At 37.1% G+C, this 13,377-nt stretch overlaps 1 protein-coding gene across 1 annotated transcript; it reads left to right on the top strand.

Moving 5' to 3' along the window:
* The first annotated feature begins 2,588 nt into the window (after positions 1-2,588).
* Positions 2,589-12,771, top strand: slc1a4 (solute carrier family 1 member 4). The gene is made up of 8 exons (XM_046865346.1): positions 2,589-3,284; positions 5,771-5,813; positions 7,167-7,232; positions 9,154-9,320; positions 9,783-10,016; positions 10,282-10,476; positions 10,880-11,014; positions 11,338-12,771. Exons 1-8 carry the CDS (start codon positions 2,770-2,772, stop codon positions 11,600-11,602), a joined length of 1,620 nt encoding a protein of 539 aa, XP_046721302.1. The 5' UTR covers positions 2,589-2,769; the 3' UTR covers positions 11,603-12,771.
* The last annotated feature ends 606 nt before the right edge of the window (positions 12,772-13,377 follow it).

The following is a 13,377-nucleotide window of genomic DNA, read 5'->3' as shown; positions in this document are numbered from 1 at the left end:
CTAGCCCAGAAACAGATCATTTACAGCACCTCAGATAAAAGCACACATAAATGTTTCTCAAAGTTTAAGTTCAAGATTTTTGCTTCTAACTACTGTGTCTTTACTGGATGTAAAATGGATGGTCCCTGAATGTATGGTTCCAACTGTGAAGTGAAGAGGAGGAGGTGTGTTGGTGTAAGGATGCCATCCCCACTGTCAAACATGGATGAGGAAACATTCTGCTTTGGGGATGTTTCTCTGCTAAGGGTACAGGAAGATTTTAAGATTTTACCAAGTGAATGCGGCCATGCACTGAATAATTTTGGTTGAGAACTGCCTGGCCTTAGCCAAAACACTGTAGATAGGTCGTGGATGGGTCTTTCAGCATAACAACCAAAGAGATGGTTGTGGACTTTAGGAGAGCACAGAGCAGACATTCTCAACTGATCATCAATGGATCCTCAGTGGAGATCGTCAAGAGCACTAAATTCATTGGTGTTCATCTAGCGGATAACCTCACCTGGTCACTCAACACCAGCTCCATCACCAAGAAAGCCCAGCAGCGTCTTTACTCCCTGAGAAGGCTGAGGAAAGCCCATCTCCCTCCCCTGATCCTGACCATGTTCTACAGAGGAACCACTGAGAGCATTCTGAGCAGCTGCATCACTGCCTGGTTTGGGAACTGCACCGTTTCGGATCGCAAGACCCTACAGAGGATAGTGAGGACATCTTAGAAGATCATTGGAGTCTCTCTCCCCTCTATCATGGACATTTACACCACACGCTGCATTAGGAATCAGGATCAGGAAAGCGGTTCCGAAGCATTCGGGCCGTCACATCCAGACTGTGTAACAGCTTTTTCCTGCAAGCCATCAGGCTTCTCAATACACAGAACTGAAATTAGACTCACACATACAGACACACACACACACACACACACACACACACACTCTCTTACTCAACTGTGTGTTACCGAACTGTACAACCTAACTTAACACACACTCAATACTCATCTCAATCCATTCCACCATCATTTGTTTATTGTTATTTATACTTAACCCTATTACACTGTTTACATGCTGTTTTTTTGCACTGCATTGTGTTTGTTTATATATATATATATATATATATATATATATATATATATATATATATATATATATATATATATATATATACTCTTGGTTATAGTTTTTATAGTTCTCTTTGCACAGTACTGTATATTCAGAGTATACAGTAGGTTCACTGGTCGGCCCTATCTTGTGTTATGTGTATTGTCTTGTGTTGTCTGTCTGTCTGTACTGTTGTCTGTCTGTACTGTTTTTCATCGGCATTGTTTGCACTAGGTTGCACTCGATGCACTTTATGTAGCTTTGTGTTGTGTTGTAGCTCGATGTTGTTTACTGTAGCACCAGGGTTCTGGAGAAACGTTGTCTTGTTTTTACTGTGTACTGTGTACCACTGGGTATAGTGGAAATGACTATTAAAGCCTCTTGACTTGACTAATTTGGGTCTGTAGGGGTCAGATTTCTTGCTGTTGGGTATGGGATGAAATGTTTATTTCACTCGATCAAATACTAATTAATTTATAACCTTTCTTTATTGTTTTTTTCTGGATTTTTTTAAATATATATTTTTTTTCTGTTCAAATAAACCTACCATAAAAATTCTAGACTGTTAATTTCTTTGTAAGGGGGTAAACTCACAAAATCAGCACAGTGTCAAATAATTATTTTCCCCACTGTACATACATTATTTAGGCTTTTAATGTAATTTCAAAGGTTGTTTTATAATACTTTTTATACATACAATATAATTACTCACCTGAAAAATATTTTTTTGCTTCCATCTGGGTCCCTTCTACTGTTGGAGTATAGCAAAGCTTATTAGATATTCAGAGAGCTCTTAAATATTCAGGGTTACCTTAGAGTCCCTTTAAGTTGCTTTAATGATTTAGTTTTATTGGAATAAATGATTTTGTATCAATTCATTTAAACATTGTGACAGATTTAGGCCTATCTTTAAAAAAAAAAAAAAAAAAAAAAAAGCACAAATTACTAAAGCCTATGATCTGGTACAGCAGTAGCAAAATAATTAAGGACTTCATTCAGCCAGCCTGGATGTGTGGCAATGCAGATACAGTGCCATGAATAGGGTCTGAAATGATTCCTCATACTATAATTGAATTAAAACCATTATCTTTAGTTTGGTTCCTCTCAAGGTTTCCTTCTCATAACATCTACAGAGTTTTTCCTTCCCCCAGTCTTGCTCATCGGGGATAAATAAACATAATTCACTTTAATTCTTAAGTTATGTAAAGCTGCTTTAAGACAATGTCCATTGTAAAAAAGCGCTATAGAAATAAACTTGAACTATCCTAATTTTGGTCTGAATGTATACCAGTTTTGCTTCTAGATTATTGTGAATTAATAAACCAAGACAATGTTAAAGAATTACATTTCAATGTGTCATTTTCCACACACAATTAACAATGCAGTGGAAAAAAAAGCTTTATTGGACAGCAACACAACCTAAAGTTGCATCATTTCAAGTGTAAAGGTTAGTGCGCATGCGTAGTGATCGTCTGCCCATTGGCGCACATGCAAGTCGCGCCGGTATTACAGTCTTTCTAGCGCTTGTAGCCACAGTGTGCGCGCACGCTTCTCTTCGGTGTTAGAAGAGGCGCAGATTTTTTTTTCCCGTCTGTTCTCTCGAGAATACTGATTGACACAGACAGCTTTTCAGTCTCGACTCTTTTACTTAGAAAGCAGTTTGTAATCGCTTTTAATCATGATTGAGAAGAAAAGTGAGATAAACGGACATGCTGTATCCGAGACCGTTATTCCGGTCGACTCGGTAAAACTAGAGAAGAGAAATTTCCAGGAGAAGTTTAAGTCCTTTTTACGTAGGAATCTCGTAGTGATTCTGACGGTTTCAGGAGTCCTTGTCGGGGTCGGGCTCGGCGTGATAGTCCGCAAAATGAACCTGACACGAGCGCAGATGACTTACTTCGCGTTTCCCGGTGAGATGCTGCTCAGGATGCTGAAGATGATCATTCTGCCTCTCGTGGTGTGCAGCCTAATCTCGGGCTCTGCCAGCCTGGACACTCGCTCCCTGGGAAAACTCGGTGGGATCGCCGTGTCCTACTTTCTGATCACCACGCTCATAGCCTCGTCCATTGGCGTTGCCCTGGCTTTCCTCATCAAGCCCGGGGTTGGCGCTGGAGCTCTCAACACCAACAGCCTGTCGCTGGAGAGCGTCAGCAACAACAAGGAGACCGCAGACTCGTTCTTGGATCTAGCAAGGTACTGATTTGGACTACTGAACGCACAAAACTTATGATATATATATATATATATATATATATATATATATATATATATATATATATATATATATATATATATATACACACGAGTTCCATAATGTTTCCAGAATTATTCAAGTATTACAAAATCCTAATAATAAAGCAATTGTATAATAATAATAATAATAATTAAAAAAAAAAAAATTGTTATACATTCCCAGATACATTTCAGACTTTGGTAGCAATGACGTAGTCAGCAAATCTTTTGGGAGGCTCGACGGGGGCGTGGACGCGGAGTCATAAGCAGATATATTAATAACGTTGACATAAAATACCCGTATGACAGTTAAACATGGTCATGATGAAAATAAGCCGGTAGGGCAACAGGAAACTCCAGCACATATCACCAAGTCGTGCAAGACGTGCAGTTATTGTCTCTTCTCAACACTTTTCCACCTCGAAATCCCTGTACTTCAGAATCCGGTTTTAAAACAAAAATGGAAAATGCACCATTCTGATGAATTCTGTTTCCCACCATAGCAGCCACCAACTAGTAATATATGTTATTACAGCACAATGCAACTGTTATGAAATAAAGTTCATAAAAGTATCGTTATTAATATTGTATATCCATCTGAATAAGTTAAACTGGAAAATATTTCAGTGGGGAGTCAGACCAGATATCCACCCTGTACCTTCAGCACTGCTTGATGGTATCTTTCTGTCAGCATTTCAGATTTATTGTTTTCTCTATCCATACACTCTATTACCAGCACCCTGTTGATACTGTTATGTCTAAACCTGATATGTTTTCTGTTCTGCTACAGCCCTGTGAAAGGTCAAAATTTTCAGTTTTTAGGTCTTTAGGACAGTATATTCATTATCCTATTGACTGTTTCCATTAACCTTTATATTCAAAGTAAAATGCTTGAACACTTGGGGTGAATCAATTTAATCCAAACCCCTGGCTACACCACTGATTAAAAAAAGAGTATGACAAACTAAGTTTTGATACATTTAAATAGTATACATGGTATGTTATGTCTCTTGTTTATTGCTATTAGTATATTCCCTTAATGCTTTTGGAGCCATGGGCCATTGGCCTTGTCTTCCATTATGGCTAGAATCAGAATAGCTGCTTGACATTCTGGCCACACCAAAAGGCAGACCATATACTTTAGCAAACCCTCCCTCACATTGATTGCAAAGCTTAGCCTTACAGTGATCTTAGTATAAAGCTCCAAATGCAGGTCATGAAATTCATTGGCACAAGATTCTTTCTATGATTTAGGCATGAATCAGATAGGGTTTTATCAGAAGAGCTGTAACAGAGTGTGGCTGGACAACATGGAAGGAAATGTATTTTCATGTAAGTGAAGGGTCCACAAAAATGTGCAATAGTTTGCACAGACAGTGTCACAGTGGTTGAGCACCTCTCTATGCTTTGCATAGAGTCCAGTCAGAAAGTAAGCCTCAATGAGAGTAACTCATCTGGCATATACACCAGTCTGGACAGTGATAAAATGATTTGGGATATGTCCCCAGAATTGGTTTCCCAGTACCAAGGGAATTTTATACTTGTCGTTAGACAGTAAGTCCATGGTTTTCAATAGTGATGTGAACTCCCTTAGCAGATCTACTGTCACTTTCAGTCACCTCACTCAATGCCAGACTGCACCCTAGCACTCTGGAAACTTCTCCTTTATGCAATAGTCTCGTGCATAGGTGTTGAATGCCTTAAGGTTAAAGCTGTGTTGGGAATTATGTGCACATCATTGTTTGCATCCAAATTACATATTTTTTGGAAATGCTAAACAGTAACAATCTATGCTGAATAATTATTTGGTAGTCATAAAAATAGTTAAGGGAACTGGGTACTCTGACAAAATGAAGGTGAGTCTGTGTCCGTTCCATTTTAATAAAGCATTTCAAAGGAGCATCAAATGAAAAGTGAAAAGTGCTTTTTGTGACATTTCATGCCTAAGAACAACATTTCAAGCACAGGGTGGAAGGGAAAAGTAAACACACAGCTTGCTAAACAAACGTGTGGGATACTCTGGGTCTTAGTCCATGTGTGGGGAAAAACGATGGCATTACTTGTCATATGTCATGAACAGATAGAGCATGTAAATAACTTTATTAATAATTTAATTAATGAATGAAAAAAAAGCTGTGTATTTTCTTTGGTCTATTTTGTTTAGCAAATAAATTTATAAAAAATTTGGTGGAGGTTTTATAACATTTTATCTTTTTACGAAAGGCTTAGTAATATGCAATTTTGTAATTTATGCTTTATTTGTCTCTCCTTATTAGTAAGCTTAAAAGAAAAATTGTATTTACTAAACACAGCATGACAGCCCAATTATATAATATTCAGTGAGCCTTTGAGTTCTATTATCAATGCTGCCCAGTGATAATTCAGAGGAGAGACAGTAGAGCTTTTTGTCAATGAATGCAAAAACAATTTTTTTTTTCCCTTCACAGAAATCTGTTTCCATCTAATCTGGTAGCTGCTGCTTTTCGCTCAGTGAGTATCTCTCTCTTTAATTTTGATAGTTTAACTCAATATAAACAAAATCCATACACTAGTACCACCAGCACCACCTTGGTATTTATGGCCACTTTCAAACCTCAGTTCCTCTATATTAACAGTCCCTTAATGCTTAATGAACAGAGTCTCTGCCTGGTGTGGTCCTTTTTCTCTTTACCCAATAAAAATCTTTTATGCTTTCTCTCACCACTAAAAGCTTCCCAGTCGTTGCCATAGCAGGCGTATTCCATTCCCTGATGCCTGGCAACCTGGCAGTGCTTTACTAGGATGTAGTACATGGGTGGCTGCACAGGCTGGTGTGACTCTGCCTGAAAGCGGAGAATGGGTCACAGGGTTGTGTAAGGGGTGGAAGATAATGTCACCATGCACAGTGGGGAACGTGCACAGCTGAGTGTGCAATGTTCCCTCACTGACTAAGGCCTGAGTCAACTAATAAATAATCACACAAATAGTACAAGATCAGTTGCACCTCAGAATAAATTAAGAAAATATAACTATGCCTATTCCAGTAGCCATTATAAGGTTGCAAGTGAGATGCAACAAGTAAAAACTACTAATTTCTTTGCTGTGGTAAATTTTAAATACATTTATTTCAAATGCAAATATTAATTATTCATATTGGTGTAACATTCAGGTAGAGAGACCTATTATTGTCCACCATGGAATGTTTAAAAAAAGCATGATTATTTCTGATTGCGGATATGCCACCCTGGAGGAGCTGGACGACCTGTGCAACCTGATTGGGTTGCAGGAATTGCCTCATGCTACAAGTAGTGACATGGACCCTAACAAAACACAAAACTAGAGACAAATCTGTCGGGAAGGATTGTCTGTTTTTAACCACCTGCAATACTATTCCCTCTTTGGGGGTTGCCTTGCTGTTGCCTCTCCAGTGCACCTGTCACTTTCATTTGCACCAAAGCATGTGAAATGGATCCACGGTCCTTTATGCTTCCTAAAAGGATAGATTAATATCCCTGAAGTTTAAAACACTTTATGTTACACTGTAATAAGTAAATGTAAACCGAGCAGTGTATATTAAATAAGAGAGTACACAAGTCTAGGAGACCAAGCAAAGTTTCTGATTTAGAGGAGCCTCTGAATAGCACTGTCATTGTCCATGAGTATGCCAGTTGGCAGGTTTTCTTCAGCTGTGCTTTAAATGCTGATTTTGTATACTTCTTTTGAGAACTGATTCATGGGGATGTCCAACCATTACAGCTCACTGAAATGTCAATGAGTTGAAATTGAAAGTTATGGAAAATAAAGCCATGTTTATCTATTAACTGTTGCTAATGAATCACTATTAATATATCTTTTTTCTTGTAGTATGCTACAGACTACAAGATGATTGCAGTGGGAAACACCACAAATGGGACTATACTCTATCAAAAGGTAACAATTTTACTTTATGTCATATCAACTGACATACTACTGAATTTGTTTCACCAACACATTCTGATTCCTCTGATCTCTTTTAATTTTTGTTGTAAGACAACTGAAAAATTATGATTATGTTGCTAGACATTATCACTGAGTCTTGCTTCACATAGAAACAAATGAATAATGCTAAACAAGTTCTGCATTAATTTCTACTAAATTATTATTTATTAAATGTATCATGCAATTAAACAAAACACAAATCATACACGAAACGCTTATAAAACTGCCCGAATGTTTTTTTAATTCAGATTTGATATTATGATTTGGTTTTATATACCGTGATTTCCGGACTATAAAGCGCACCCATATATAAGCGACACCCACTGAATTTTACGAATATTTGTATTTTTAACATAAATAAACCGCACCTGTCTATAAGCCGCTACACTAGTGTCTACACTAATGTACTTTACACAGGCTTTAACAAAAGACACGTTACACACGGTGTAACAGGTGAAATATGTTGCGCTTTCTTTAGGCAAGTATTTTTGGGAACAGCCAGGCACAGCATTTTCCGGTATTACTGTGTGTGTTCAAGACAAGGATTATGTCCTCATTATTTTCTGATGCTTATTTCTAAGTTTCTTCGACTAACCCTTAATGCTGTTGCCAAGAAAAATAAAAAAGCACGAGTTTTGGAAACCTGTCTGTGCTTATATGATTTCTGTTGCAACTGGAGTTAGCGAGCTCTCCCTTCACCCAGACTCAACGCGCTACAACGGCTTGTATCTAAACAGTAGCCTACCAAGAAAGTCATTGTTCACTGTCTTCCTCCTTCCTTTCACAACTATTTCTCTCGGGAGTTTATCTTTTGTCATCGTCGTGCGTTTAAAAAAAACGTTTTTCCTCCCAATGCCGTGCAGCTCAGAATACAGGTGAGGTGCGTTTTTCTGAAATTTCATTGGTCTAGTGTTTTGTCATTCCGTTTTTTGGCTTGAAGTTTGTGAAACCGGGAAAAACCCAGGAACAATTCATAAATTAGTTGCTTCGTTGTTTAAGCCGTGGGGTTCAAAGTGTAGGAAAAAAGTAGCGGCTTATAGTCCGAAAAATACAGTAGCTATGGTAGACCCAATACAGGCCTTTTCAAGACTGCACAGTGCTCCATTTGAGATGCTGCTTCAGAAGATCTTGATTTTAAACTTCACTGAATGTCAAATAGTTTACTTTTTTGAGGTTTTTGGCATAGGGCCAGATTGGATTTGCTGAGAATCTGGGCCATGGTTGTGCTGGCTATTTGGCAGCTCTGAAAACATGTGCTGTTTGTTCTATGCTGCATTGTTAGAACATACACTCCTGACACTCTTCAGCTATTGAAACACTTAAACAGCTGGTTGTTCTGTTTTTTTGCATGCACCAAAGCTCAGCTCATCCATTGTAAAACCATGGTAGATATTGACAGATTTAATCATTTTCTAAAAACAACCAAATAACACCTATATAATATTTAAACATGGGGAAGAGACAACAATTAACTAAAATTGTCAATTATAAACAGAAAACATCAAAATTCACTGTTCTAGGGAAGGTTATAAAAACATCACATTTAAGGACATGACTACTAATCAAACAAAAAGATACTATCAAGGAAAGCACTAAAAAGTTTAGAAAAAAAGAACTTTAATGTTATTAAGGGAAATAAGGAAAAGTTAATGAAGCAGAGTGAAATAAAGGACATTGAGATCACTTTCAGAAATGCTTTTTGATCATCTTAAAAAAATGTATATTATATAAATTATATTACTTTAATAAACATGTAAAATAAAAACACTTTTTAATTTTGTTGTTGCCAGTTTATCTCACAGTGGTGTTTGTGAAACACATACACACCTTGAACAAGGCTGATATCTTAATCATATGTGGTGATTATTTGCAGGTGCCAGTGGGAACAGAAGCAGATGGGATGAACATTCTCGGTCTGGTTCTGTTTGCCATGGTGTTCGGGGTGGCCTTGAGAAAGCTGGGAGCTGAAGGGGAGGAGCTCATACGTTTCTTTAATGCCTTCAATGAAGCAACTATGGTACTGGTATCTTGGATCATGTGGTGAGTGAAATCCTCTGCTTAAAGACCAATAAGTCAACAGTAGATGAAAGCAGCCTGCATTGATTTTATTTCTGTACTTCAAGTCATTACCTTACCTTATAATTACTTTGTAATTTAGATAATTACCTTTAAACATTTTGTGTAGTATGAAGAAATATTTTCATTATAGTTTTAATACAGATCATTTACAGCAAAAAGCAAAAAGGCCCAAGGTCTCTTTTATCATTAATTCCTGGAAGTTTGCTCAGCACTGTTTTGAGTTGAAAGTCATTGCGCAAATGTATGGGTCATGGACACACTTTGTCCATAAAACTCTCTAGTAGGCAAGCACTTAAATATCTTACAGTGGGATATGCTATATGATATAATGACCTCAATAAAAACACTGCAAATAATTTCAGATGCTGTAACATGCCCTGTGAAGCTACCATGTTACATTTAGCAACACGATGTGCTTTACAGGTATGTACCAGTTGGCATTATGTTCCTGGTAGGCAGTAAGATTGTGGAGATGGAGGATGTGGTTCTGCTTGTCACCAGTTTAGGAAAATACATCTTTGCCTCAATCCTGGGTCATATTATTCATGGAGGCATTGTCTTACCTCTTATCTACTTTGGAATCACTCGCAAAAACCCCTTCAGTTTCCTCTCTGGCCTGATAACACCTTTTACCACAGCCTTTGCCACCTGTTCCAGGTAATTGCCATTTTGCATGTTGCAGTCTGTGTAGTGTTTAAATTCTAATTACTAAAACAGTCTTTTGTTTTGGCTTCATTTGATTCAAAATATAGGCTCTGGCCAATAGTGTTATGTGTTGTATGTATTATTATTATTACTGTATCTAAATTGAACGGTACTCTAATTATTAAGTAATAGATAACTTTACAAGTTTATGTGATCATTTGCTTTAATTCTATTGCACTGCTTATATCTGTTTGACCTCTTTTTTCTGCTTTCTCAGCTCAGCAACACTGCCCTCTATGATTAAATGTGTTGAGGAGAACAATGGTGTGGACAAAAGAATCAGTCGTTTTATCCTGCCAATTGGAGCTACTGTAAACATGGATGGAGCCGCTATCTTCCAGTGCATTGCTGCTGTATTCATTGCTCAACTCAACAATGTCGATCTTAATGCGGGTCAGATCTTCACTATTCTGTGAGTGTATTACAGAACGCATAGTTCCTGCAGAATAAACAGGCATATAAATAGAAAAAGACTGTGTGTTCTAGGCTGCATTCCTGTTCCAGGAGTAAAAAAAACCCATGCACACTTAGTCTAATGGCAAGCCAGTACTATAAAGAGTGGTGTAATTTTACCAGCACAGGAACCGCTCTTGCTAGTCAGTTTTGTTAACTTATTGGTTTACTTTTATATTTATTAATTTGTTTAATAAACGAATACAGCCTTAGCCGCTGAGGGTTGAGGGCACAACAGAAGCTCTGTGGTTGTCCAAAGATATGAACATATTGATCACCTTAACCACTGCCCCTATAATTGAGAGAATGAAAGTAAAAGTGTATTTTATTTATTTATTTATTTATTTATTTATTTATTGCAGTGTAACAGCTACAGCATCCAGTGTTGGAGCGGCAGGCATTCCAGCGGGGGGAATCATCACCATTGCAATTATTTTGGAAGCCATTGGCCTGCCTACCAATGATCTGTCACTAATGCTGGCTGTGGACTGGATTGTGTAAGAAATCCTGTATTACATCAACCTCATGTTCTCTACTGCAAATAATTTAGTTCAGTTGTTTTAAATAACATATATCAATGGTCATATGCCATATTTGGACATACAGTTGTAATATACACATATTACATCCACAGACTATGAATTGCGTGTGATTCTTGTCTGTGTTGTCTTACTCCCTTTACATATCATGTGTGTTGTAACACATGCTTGAGGATTTTGTAGCATGTTATTTATACTTTGGTATGGCATGTTTGTGTGTGTGTGTGTGTGTGTGTGTGTGTGTGTGTGTGTGTGTGTGTGCGCGCATTTTCTTTTTTCAGAGACCGAACCACCACTGTGGTAAATGTGGAAGGTGATGCTCTGGGTGCTGGGATCCTGCACCATATAAATGAACAGGAGTTGAAAAAGCAAAAACATTTAGGCAACCAGCAGGAAGAGGAAGAACTGAAGGAGGTTAAAGTGGAAGCCGTGGCTAACACTCAGGCTGAGGAGGAAACATCGCCTCTCGTCACACACCAAAAAGTGGGCGATAACTGCTCACATAACTCTGCTGATGAAAAGGATGGTGTGGAGTCTGTGTGCTAAACTTACTGTCGTCTAACCACTGAAAGCAGTTTATAATTTCAAAGCATTTCCAAACTCTTACTCCTTACTCCTCTCTGAAATATGGGAATACGTGCAGTATCTCCCCCCCATCAAGTTGTGAAACATACTGTAAAATTTCTTTGTGGTATTAGCATAATAGATTGGGTGAGATCAGTGTGGTTACATTCGTACTATTTTTATTGTGCCAAAACGATGAATTAATCTCTCCTTTGGGACAACAATTCCATTTGTACAAGGCTAAAAGGGAGACTATTCCCTTTTTTAAGAGTTGTTTAAGATGAAAGAAGAGAATCATTTACAGATTGACCTCTCTCCCTGGCTCTATTTATTTGCTGTATCTTTTTTCCACCTATGAAACATTAACCATTTTGAAGATGGATACGAAAACGTGCTGTAAATATTTGTTTCCCTGATGGCATAATGTCTTATCACAGCTCAGTTGATTCATGGTCTAGGGACACTGAGATTTGCTGTGGACTGCATTGCAAAATGACTATTAGAATATATCTTTTGGTGCTTGATTTCACTTGGTTTTGCCAATAACAGGCATAATATAAAGTAAATCGTCATTTGTCATACTTCTGGGCATGTATGTACAATTTCTCATGGATAGCAGAAAGGCTACTATAGATATAAGATGCTGTAGCGACACCCAGTGTTATATGTGTTATATGTGTCATTCTTGGTAAAGTTTTCCTTATGTTCAGGTGTTAAACTTCACTTAAAACATTTAGTAGACCACTGACAGACAAAATGACATGTATGTTTATTTGTTTATATTTTTGTGTTGATTTTCGGCTAAATGTGAATGCCTAATCAACTTTAAATAGCCATTGAATTATGGATATGGTGAGTGAGAATTACAACTGCTAGGTAAACTCGTGATTTTACATAATTTCTTGTAATTTTGTTACTTTTATACAAAATTTGTTAAACATATTTATCTAAATGCTGAAAGCATTGGCTGCCAAGTTGGTAAAATGTGTTGTTGGCTGGTTTGACAAGTTAATACCACTGTATGTGTTAATGTGTTTTTAAGATATTACTGGTACAAACAATAATACATAATTTAATTTTAAAACTGTGAACTCTGTAACTACTACTACTGATTTCTCTCAGCTTCTTTTTTTTTTCATTAAATCAAGAGCAAAGACTGTCTTTTCTAGTGTTGCAAAAGTGTTTGTGTCCCAAAATGACATATATGCAAATCCCACTATATACAGGTCATAATCAAATACACTGAAGCTGGATTTGTTCAAGATAGATACAATTTTAAGGATAAAAGGGTACTGTACTATTTTTGTCTGTGAAATAGTATCCTAAAGCATACACCCAATTTGTAAGTAATTTATCTCTAAAAAGGTGCATGTATGGTGCATTTAAAGCGTAGCACTAAAAGTAAATTATGGTCCAATTATGTACTACGTTTCTTGGAAGGTAATCGAGAAATTTTTCACAGTTAAATTTTAAAGGTGCAAAATAAGGTTAGTGACCACATCACTGATGAGGAAAATTCAGTATCTTAGTGTAGATTATAGCCTGTGCAGTATCAGTGTATAGGATTCTGAGTAAAAATGCCTTTCAAGATTTTCTAAATTGTTTTTTTTTTTTATGTTGATTTTTATTCAGACTTCCTCGGTGTTCTCACTGCATTGACTGTATTATTATTATTATTATTATTATTTAAAAAATGACTAATTCCATATCTGCACCCTGCATGACAAAGGACAAAGATAATAGGAGATTTGCATTAC

Source organism: Silurus meridionalis, chromosome 2 (assembly GCF_014805685.1).
Source record: "Silurus meridionalis isolate SWU-2019-XX chromosome 2, ASM1480568v1, whole genome shotgun sequence".
Taxonomy (NCBI): Eukaryota; Metazoa; Chordata; class Actinopteri; order Siluriformes; family Siluridae; genus Silurus; species Silurus meridionalis.
This window is presented reverse-complemented; position numbering and strand designations above follow the sequence as displayed.

Excerpts from the sequence above, each read along its gene's own strand:
- slc1a4 (XM_046865346.1), top strand. The coding sequence starts at position 2,770 with ATGATTGAGAAGAAAAGTGAGATAAACGGACATGCTGTATCCGAGACC. Across the intron at positions 3,285-5,770 it reads TCGTTCTTGGATCTAGCAAG|AAATCTGTTTCCATCTAATC; the intron begins GTACTGATTTGG and ends TTCCCTTCACAG. Across the intron at positions 9,321-9,782 it reads CTGGTATCTTGGATCATGTG|GTATGTACCAGTTGGCATTA; the intron begins GTGAGTGAAATC and ends TGTGCTTTACAG.